Here is a 10,794-nt window from a genome sequence, read left to right as displayed (position 1 = left end):
CTTTTCCTCTATTTATTTGTTCTCCTAAAATAACTTTTTCAAACCTTAGAGTCATATCATTTTACTTATTTTTGTTGTGAGTTGGGTGTTGCCTTTTTTGAATTGATCATGACATGTTTGGAGTTTTTATTTCAACAATGTGATTATGGCAGTGGAGTTTTGGTTTCAAATGTTGAGTTTTGGTTTCTTTTGTGAAACAACCACATCTTATTAGTATTTTTTGAAAAGTGTAATTATTTAAAGCTCCATTTTTTTAATTTTGAAGGGACATTTGTCTGTCATTTCTATGGTGATGATTTTGGCTTAGATAGCTTTAACTAGACTTTTGATTCAGTTTACAATTCAGTTTAATAACGAAACTGCATTGCTCAAAGTTGCAACTCATCTCGTTTGAAATCCATTTCAGCGGCTCTGCAACATTATCTCTTCCTGTTTGGGAAATATATATATAGGCACACAACTATAACTATCAATGCACCGTTTTGGCTTTAATTATTTTTTTCAAATATAGAAACCATTTCCTGAACATGCGTTCAGGAAATAAACCAATCATTTTTATTTTATTTTTTTTGGTGTGAGTTTTACTGAACTCAAATCAATTATGATCATTACACATGTGTTTGATAGAATGACCCAATAAGTCATGTATTGCAAGTGTTTTGATAGAATAACCCAATAAACCTTAAATTTGTTCCAGTTCAACCTTAAATAAATGCTCATTGGAAGTGCCATTATATACACCCCAAAAGCTAACGATATGCATCCAAAGTTTTAATTACAGTAGTTCATAATCTTAAAAAAATATCATAAATCCTCATAACTAAGGCCAATAAATTTATAATTAAACATCACAAAATTTTATAACCGAAACCACCATGGGTTATAACCATAAACATTACAAAAAATCTAATAATCAAGTTCATTATAAATTTGACCATCACAAAATCTTATAACCCTAAATGCCACATAATTCTTAAGTAAGACCACAAATCATTAGAATTATGGTGCATGATACACATTTTATATATTCACTGTTGTCTTTTTAATTAACTCTTAAAAATTATTTGTGATATAGTAAGTTTTCAGCTTGAAAAAGAGAGGTTAAGTTTGGTAGAGTTTTCTAAATATGATTTGAGAATAGAGTTGTATTTTGAGTTTGTGAGTTTTGGAATTATGATTTGAGTGTAGAAAATTTGTTTGGTGAATGAGTTTTGAAAAGAGTTTTAAATTGAGTGGGAAATTTTTGATGTGACATATGATATTTGATACAAAAACTTACAGCTCATGACCAAACACACTACTTAAAATTCTATTCAAAACTCATAAAAAAAAATTAAAAATTCCAATTTTTTTTATTTAAAATATTAAAAATAACAAGTGCCAATTGTAAATATATATATATATATATGCACTGTTCTAGTCAACCGGCCGAACGTCCAAGGGAACGACCAGTTAGCTCAAATTTTTCCTCCTTGGACAGAGTTTTCAAAAGTGAGTATAAAATTAATTTTTGAAAACTCTAAACAAATAACACACTCAAAACATAGGGTAGAAATATGTTTGGAGAATACAACCAAACACAGCCAGAGTCTTTTGACAGGGCATTCAACATTAAACTTGTAGTTCTTAATGTAGGTTTAATATTCCTTTTGTTTCTTTTCTATTTTTGTTGGTAATCAAATTAATGATAAATCAAGGTGAACTTGCTTTGCATCTCAAGAAGGATGCATGATGATTAAGAAACTTAGATAAATTAATTACAGAATATACAGTAAATGTTTTTTTTTAAATTTATTTTGCTCTCATGTTTATTTTTCCTTTTCATCTTATTTTGCTATCATATTTTGTATATTCACTGTTGTATTTTTATCTTTATTTCATTTTTATTTTAGCCACTTGATTTTTTATTAAAAAAAAATTCCCCCTTTCCATTTGCATAAAAGAGAATATGAGCAATGAAGCAAAATAGAACTGGTAATTAGTGGAAAAATTAGGAGTGGAAGGAACTTTGGAGCAGTGGCCAAAAATGTAGCTCCTGATAAAAAAATAGTACTGTTAAAACTTTTTATTTTTTATTTTTTATGATTTGCTTCAACCATCTGGTCACTTTCTTCCATAAGTTTGGTCACTTTCTTCTATAAGTTTCGCCTTCTTATATTGGTTTTCTTTATCTTTTTTGTCTAAAGTGTATTGTGGAAGTCTCAGTAGGTTTATTGTGAGTGGTTTTGGTGGATCTTAGAGCAGTGGGTATTTAAATAGAATGAATATCTTAGCATCATTTAGTGAAGTGGGTATTTAATGATCACATAGTTTTTTTGTTCTCCTAAAATACCTTTTTCTTTATTTATTTGTTCTCCTAAAATACTTTTTTCAAACCTTATAATCATATCCTTCTATTCATTTTTGTTGTGAGTTGGGCGTTGCCTTTTTTGAATTGATCATGACATGTTTGAAGCTTTTATTTCAACAATGTGATTATGGCGATGGAGTTTTGGTTTCAAATGTTGAGTTTTGGTTTCTTTTGTGAAACACCCACATTTTATTAGCATTTTTTTAGGGGACATTTGTCTATGTCATTTTCTATGGTGATGATTTTGGCTTAGATACCTTTGACAAGACTTTTGATTTAGTTTACAATTCAGTTTAATAATGAAACTGCACTGCTCAAAGTTACAGCTCATCCTATTTGAAATCCATTTCGACGACTCTACAACATCATCTCCTCATGTTTCTCTCTTGCTCTCTCTTCAACGGACCACCATTGAGGTAATGCCACTTCTCTCTTGCTCTCTCTTCAAACCTCACCTATTTCAGCATCTTTTGTTTCAATAATGTTTACTCTAATTTGTGGATATCTTTTGTTTCAATAATCTTTAATTTCTAGCAGATTTGTTACTCAATAATGTTGACAACAAGTTGTCCAATTTAATTATTTTATTAATGTTTACAGTTTGTGATTGAAAACATTGTGTTTGAAGCATTGTGGACTTCCTTAAGACCTTTTATATCGAAACATTGTGGTAAGAATTTGATTTGTGTTCTTACTTAAACATTGTGTCTATATATATTTTTTGTTTGCTTTTCTATCCATTTGTTCACTTTAGGTGCAGAAGTATATATTTGTTGACTTTACTACTACATATATTTCTACTCATTTGCACCCTTTGCTAGGTTGGGGTAATGTGGCATATCTAAAAAATTTAGAATTTATTAATTTGTAAGAAAAATGGTAAGATTCATTAATATTTTCTTTTCATGTTGTTTGGAGTCAGATTGTATCACCAGTACATGAAAATGTCCTCATATTAGACTGATTCATTATTTTATTTTTATTTAATGTTTGGAGTCAAATTATTATTTTCAAACTATGTAGATGTGCAAATCTGTTGTTATTTGTTAATTTTAATAAATAGATTCTTGAAAGCAAAGTTTTAAGTGATTGATGTGTTTTATTAATAGTTTTCGTTGTAAATACAACTCATTTTGATAAATTGTTTAATTTTAGTAAAATTTGGTGGCAGAAAATGATTGGTATGTTATTAGTTTGGCGTATGCATATTTATGTGATTTTTTATTAATTCCTTGAATGAGACATTTTATTCATGGAAAATGATTGGTAGGTTATTAGTTTGCAGTTCTATTGAACCTCTTTTAGTTCAATAAAATTCAAGAAAACTTAAGCCATCAATATGTTTGATTCCTAACAATAATGTAGGAGCAATCGATATGTTAAGTATCTATTGATTGCTATGTATTGCTACCTTTCCACGAACAAAAATAACTTTTGTATTGCTTCGATTAATATGTATTTAGTTAAATTAACTTTTGTATTGCAGGTTTTGGCAATACTAAGCTGCAACAACCTCTAAAATTTCCAACCATTTGTTATATTTATATAGATTTACAGTCTAAATGGGATGAGATTGAAGTTTATGAAATATAATGGGATTTCAGTTTATGATAATGTGTTTCAAATATAATGTGTTTAATATGTGTATGATAATGGGTCTTAGATATAATGAGATTTAAGTTCCTGATAATGTGTTTTATATAAACGAGTTATCCTTTACCGTCTAGAACTTGTTGTTTAGTGGATGGAGTTCTCAAGTTTGCTAAATAAACTTTCAATAGGCTTGGGTAGCATAAATGAAAATTAAGTGTTTCAAATATGAATAGTGTTTTGATAAATGATTTGGGTGATTTTGATAAATGTGTGAATTGGGTTTATTTTTTAGCATGAAAAGTAATGTTCTGTGATATATTTTTTTATTTGATTATTAAAAATTAGAATTGGGTTTCCTTTTATTTGATTGTACTTAAATTATGGCACAATTAAGTAATCAAATAGTCATTGTACAACCCATTGTTATTTAAACCCAATCTATTTATAGCAGGTTTGTGGTGTTTGACCTCTTCAACAACCTTAAAGTTCATTTTAATTTAGATCATGGACAACATTCATATTTTTGGTTATGTATGTTTAGTTTATAGTTTATGAATCGAGACTTTCTTACTTATTATTTATATTTTTTCTCATAATCAAATGCTTTTGTATTATTCTTTACAGGTGGATGATATGTTAGAGGAAACAATAATGTTAGATCTCTATACTCATTTTTTGTTTAATCTACATTCCTTAATATAAATTTTCTTTTACCTTTCAAATGCATTTCTATATATACACAGGTTCGGTTTCTTCAAAATAGAAATATCAGTGTTGTGCTCCATAATGAATGGGGACTTCAATGTCCTCTATGTTGGTGGGGTAAGCCCACTAATCAAATTTATTTGCTTCTCATATTTTTTCTTAATAATTTTTGTTTATTTTTTGAAAGGCAAAGGCAAATGTAAGGGCAAAGGAAAATGAGAAGCTTAAAGAAAAAGGAAAGGAAAACTACTCAAGAAAGGGAATAAAAAATTCACAAGTGGGATGATTCTTTTCAAGTTTGATTTGGAGCATGTGTAAAGAAAATCATGGAGGAATATGATATTTTGAATCATGCATAATTTATGTGTAATTTTTTTTTTACTGTAAAATTTGTGAAGATGGGCATGGTACTTTTAATCCGTAATATTACTAATTTCCAAACTAAATTATGCATCCTTAAAGAACAATACACTAGATAAAATTTTCCAAATAGAAGAGGGAAGTAATTAAAGTTTAAAAAAGAATACAAATGATAAAAAGAAGGAAATAAATTGAAAGTGTATTTTAATTATCCTTTTTTTAAAATAATGATCAAGTCAAACTTTTGTTGGATTGGGTTGAAAAAGCTATGGAGCTCAAGAGGATAAATAAGACTACATTACTCCGATGGAATTGTAATAAGATATCCTTAGTCCATATTGTTTCAATATATATTTTTCGTATTGTTTCAATATGCTAATGTTATTGTTTTTTAAATATTAGATTGTTGTGCATGCTCCTCACTGGAAAAAGTACACAGAAGCTGATACGTAGACATTTCAAAAAGTGATGGAAAACAAGTTTGAAGGTGTCCAAGCGCTTTAGAGATGTCCAAGTACTTTTTCTAAAGGCTTCCAAGTTTTTGTAGAGACATCCAAGTACTTTAGAGGCATTCAAGTTTGAAGACATAATATGGCATACATTTTGTAAAGTTGACAAAAAGTACTTTTGTAAAACTTGATGTTAACCACTTTTGTATCCTTGATATTAACCACTTTTGTAAAACTTCCTACTGATATGTACTTCAATGGATTTCTAATATTTTTGTAAAGTCTCTTATCTATGTAAAAGATTAGACCTTATGGATGGTTATTGAGTGTGAACTGTAAAGTGCCCTTGAAAATTCACTAAATTTAAGTGCAATAATTTAATTTAGTATTTTTGCATATTTTGATGGAAGTCACATATGCTTGACATGGATTTTTGTGTAAATTTAGTGTCTATTGTGCAAGATGTTAGAGTTACATTGAAAAAGAATAATTTATTAGTGGGTTGAAGAAGGAGGATGTTATAGTATTGTTGCCTCTTAATTTTTATATACTTGACTTTAGTTCCCCCACCCCAAAATTCGATCATGGTTATGAATTTTATGTTTATTGATTAAGAAAGACCAGTGTATTTTAATGCACTATTTTTATGGTTTGTTTCTGAATTCATTTCTCTTTTTCAGGACCTCTGACAACACAGCTGGTTGTGAAAGTAGTTTCGGTTTGTTGTATCATCCCTGATATTTTGGTATCAACAATAAGGTTAGTCTTCAAAGTAACTTGGGTTAGTTTTATTTCATTTATTTATAAAGAGTTAATTGAAAATGTGAACAAATTGGGAAGATTTGAACTATTCCTATTGATATTTAATATTTTAGTAAACTGATTTGAACTATTCTTTAAACAGGGCTGATTTTGAAAATATATTAGAGAATGAGGTGACAACTCTTGAAGGCACCACTCCAATTATGTGAATGAGGTGGAAAGCTTACATTCATGATAAATTTATTAAAAAATAAAAGATTTGAAATTTATTAGTTATTTATTTCAGTTTTCTTTATATATTTTGTTCCTCTTTCCATGTGAAGTTTTAAATTAGAGTGATATTATCATTTTGAATTGATTTATTATAATTGAATTTCATAGCACGTGCGGTATCAAAAAAAATTATCCTTAGTAAAATAATAAAATAGGTTAAAATTTTAATAAAATAAAATGTTACATCCAAACCATAATCATTTTAATTTTTCTCTCACAAAAGTCAAAAAGTTCATCTCAAACGGAACTTTTTAGCCCAAGCTAAAATAGTCAAAAAAAAAAGTAAAAAGTCAACCTACTTCTCAAGTGAAAACATTGGTAATATTCACAATGGAGAAAAAAATAAGAATGAAAGTAGTAGCAGCAGTAATGGTAGGAAACAACACCAACAACACTATTTTAGTGCATAGTTAAATATGTTCAGATGAAATTTTAATTTTTCATATTTTTATAAAAACAATCATATAATTATAACTATTGAATTTTTTTTAAGGCCAAATTACCTACACCCCCTTGAGCTTTAGTAAAATTACAAATTTTTCCTGAGGTTTCAAAAATTACATCCCGTTCCATTGCAATTAAGCCGTTGATAGAAATAGTAAATTGACTAAAATGCCCCTAACTGTGTTATGTAGAGAAATGATGATATTTGGCTGATACATCATGTCAAGTTACTCAATAGTTGTTAAGTACTTGTTTTAGAATTTTTTTAGAAAAATTAAAAATTAACTTGATTAAGAAATATAAAAATAATAAATAATTATCATTTTATTAAGAAAAAATTACCCATAATCTTATCCTGTAAAAAGTTAAACCATTTCGCCCTTTAAGTTTTTTTGCATACCATTTAGTCCTAATATATTGCCAGATTTTTGGGGGTGTGATTTGATTCCATTTGTTTTTACATCAATATCCTTTTGATGATTGTTTCCTTAAACATTTGATTATGATTTCCATAGGGTTTCGTAATGTCAACGTTTCGTGGGGATGTTTTATTATTGATTAACATTTTTTTCACCAATTCTGTGATCTAACCGAAAACGGTGACCACCATTCTTATTGATTAACATTATTTCATTGTTCTGTATTTTGATTAACCCTGTTTTTGTATTGATTAACATTGTTTTCCACCATTTCTTATTGATTACCATTGTTTTTCTTGATTAACATTGTTTTTACCATTATTTTTCGGAGATAGAAAACGGTGAGCACCATTTTTTCCGGTGGGGGGTGTCATTTTTCCCCGTGACCACTGCTATTCTTCGCACTGTAATTGTACAGTTGAAGGTGTTGTTTTCCTGTGTTGGCACTGCTGTGGTTAAGGAATCAGAACAGGTGTGTGGTTGTTGTTTTTAAATTTTTTTTTCCCCCCATTTCTGTTATACCAATTGCATGTAAACAAAAATTGTTCTGTTATTTTGTTTTCCTGGGTATGTTGCCATAATAATGGGTTCTCCAAATGTGTACAGGTATGGACGGGGGGATTTTGTTGGTGTGTTCGGTTACATCAAGATTCATCATTCGTAAAGATTGTTGATGATATTTGTGGGAAGTTCGATGGATTGGTACCGGGTGTGGTGTGTAGGTTATTCGATGTTCCCGGGTATAAAAAGTTTAAGGTGGATAGTGACGACGATATTCAAAACATGTTGTGCCTTGCTAAGTCGTTTGGGATAAATCACATTAATGTCCTTATTCAGAAAAATAGTATTGGTGTGGGGTGTAATTGTGGTGTGCTGGGTTACACGGAGGATGAGGGAATTTCCCAAGATGTTAGTCGGAATGGGTGCGTGAACGACAAGATGGACTTGTTACCAACATATTGTCCGAACAAATCGAAGACGTTTTTGTCGACGCAATGGGCGTATGGGATTACCCATGTGGGACAATGTTTAAATGGTGGAGCAACTGAATTCCGTGAAGTTTTGTGTAAGTATGCCGTTGAACGTGGATTTCAATTCAAGTATATTAAAAATGATTATGTTCAAATTATAGTAGTGTGTAAGTTTGTGGCGTCAACAAATTGTTCATGGTCAGTTCATGCGAGGATGTTACTGTCAAGCGGGGTGTTATGTATTAAGAGGTTCGATAGTGTGCATACTTGTGGGGTTGTTGTACGTACTTGTAGGAATCCTCGTACGGGGTCTGATTTGGTGTCTACCGTTGTTGCAGATCGGGTGCGCGATCAGCCATTAACACGCCCCACTGATGTTGTGTTTGATTTGAAAAACGAGTATGGTTTGGACATTAGTTACCGGGTGGCATGGTTGGGTGTTGAGAAAGCGAGAGCCGAAGTGTATGGGGATCACGCAACGTCCTTCAACCAACTCAGGTGGTATAGCAATTTTGTTATGCAAAAAAACCCAAACAGTTACATTAACCTTAAGTTTGACCAAAAAATCGGGAGCTTCGTTAGGTATTTCATATCATTCTGCGCTTGTATAGATGGGTTCAATCACTGCCGTCCTCTGCTGTTTTTGGATGGAACGTTTTTGAAAGGTAGATTTAAAAGTAATTTGCTTGCAGCTACTGCTAAAGACGCCAATCAAGGTAATGGTGTGTTATCTTATTCCATTATTTTCATATTTTGTGCACGTTCTAGTAAACAGTTATTTCTATTTTTCATATGTTCCAAATGAGCTTTTTTTTTTTAAAAAAAAAATTTAACAACATTGAAATAGGGTGTCCGCAAATTAAACTGAACTGTAATGTGAAACACAATGGTAGGCTTATTCATTTTTATTTCCCCAAATGTGTCGCACTTATTTTGTGTGGATGGTTGTATGACTTTTACTCATGGCAAACTATTTTATGTTGCATGTTTGGTCGTAGGATTGTTTCCGGTAGCCTTTGCTATTGTTGATTCTGAGAATTCAGCCAATTGGGAATGGTTTCTTCGTAATTTAAAAGAAGTTGTTGGAGGCGGGCGGACATTAACTTTCATATCTGACCGCCACGTCGGATTATTACACTCTATGCCAATAATTTTTCCATCGACGCATCATGCATATTGTTTGTTGCATCTCCAAATGAATTTACGGGATCGAATGAAATATGTTAATGCATCGCACAAAATTGGGTTGATGCGCAAGTTGCGGGAATGTGCATATGCGCCCACTGTTACTTGTTTTAATGAGAAATTAGAGGTATTGAAGAAGGCCAACCCAGCTGTGATTGAAGATTTTATGAAAGACTTGCACCCAAAACACTGGTGTAATGCGTATTTCAGGTACTTCAAGGTCCGTTTAATGGGTTATGGAGTATTTTTAAATTCCCACATGTTTTGTTGCAGTACGTTTTATTTTTGTCGTTACAATTTATGCTCTATTAACGTTGATTTTGGCTATTTTTTAAGGGCCGACGGTACGGGAAGATATGCTCAAACGCTGCTGAATCTTTCAACAATTGGGTCGGTGAGGCCCGACATCTTCCTATCACTAGATTGGTCGATATGATAAAGGGTCAAATAATGGAGCAGATGTCGGATCGTAGAGTTAAATGCACTAAATGGGCCAGTGTAATATGCCCAAAAATGGAGAAAAAATTGGTGGCAGCGTATAACGACAGCAGGGCATGGTGTGTGAGTCAGGCTAATGATGATGTGTACGAGGTCCACTCCCACCCATTGATGTTGGTTGATGTCATCAAGCAGACATGTTCTTGTTTTCAGTGGCAGATAAACGGTTTCCCGTGTTCCCATGCTGTCGTTGCATTCCGTAATAGTGGGAGAAACATTTACGATTCGATAGACTCTGCATTTTGCATTGATACATTTTGAGCTATTTATAGCAGAACTATATACCCCATCCCAACAGTGGACAGGCCGACGTTTAACCCAACTGAGTGTTTGATAGCACGGCCGACGGCTAAGCGTCCTCTCGGTCGGCCCAAACGCAAGAGAATTCCGTCCAAGGGCGAGGCAGTGCAACGTATACGTTGTGGACGTTGCGGAAAATGGGGCAATCACAATAGGAAGACATGCAAAGAGCCGTTATAGATGGTCTGCCATATGATTTCATTTTTTCTCCAACAAACTGGGGTTCTGTTGGACTAGCATATTTGGTTTTCAGAATTTTTTTCCAGATTTTTTTTATTAGTCATTCACTTTCTGTTATTGGTTTAATCAAATTGGTAGGATATACTTTTTTCTCTAACCCAGCTACCATTTCAGTTCCCACTGTTGAACACACTGCATTTTAAACACCCAACCACCGTGGTCATTATATTATGGCATCAATTTCACGTTGCTTTACCGTAATAATAATGTGTGCCGTTTGTTTTCAAATCTGTGCACATCATACC

At 31.7% G+C, this 10,794-nt stretch overlaps 1 protein-coding gene across 1 annotated transcript; it reads left to right on the top strand.

Annotated features, from left to right (window-relative positions):
* Nucleotides 1-5,046: 5,046 nt before the first annotated feature.
* LOC114276252 (uncharacterized) lies at nt 5,047-10,270 on the top strand. Its single transcript, XM_082880416.1, has 7 exons — nt 5,047-5,068; nt 6,138-6,216; nt 6,362-6,392; nt 7,774-7,827; nt 7,962-9,042; nt 9,325-9,731; nt 9,848-10,270. The coding sequence occupies exons 1-7, from the start codon at nt 5,047-5,049 to the stop codon at nt 10,268-10,270; spliced, it is 2,097 nt and encodes a 698-aa protein (XP_082736542.1).
* Nucleotides 10,271-10,794: the final 524 nt, after the last annotated feature.

The sequence above is a fragment of the Camellia sinensis genome, chromosome 7 (genome assembly GCF_055761805.1).
Source record: "Camellia sinensis isolate YWXY chromosome 7, ASM5576180v1, whole genome shotgun sequence".
Classification (NCBI taxonomy): domain Eukaryota; kingdom Viridiplantae; phylum Streptophyta; class Magnoliopsida; order Ericales; family Theaceae; genus Camellia; species Camellia sinensis.
This window is presented reverse-complemented; position numbering and strand designations above follow the sequence as displayed.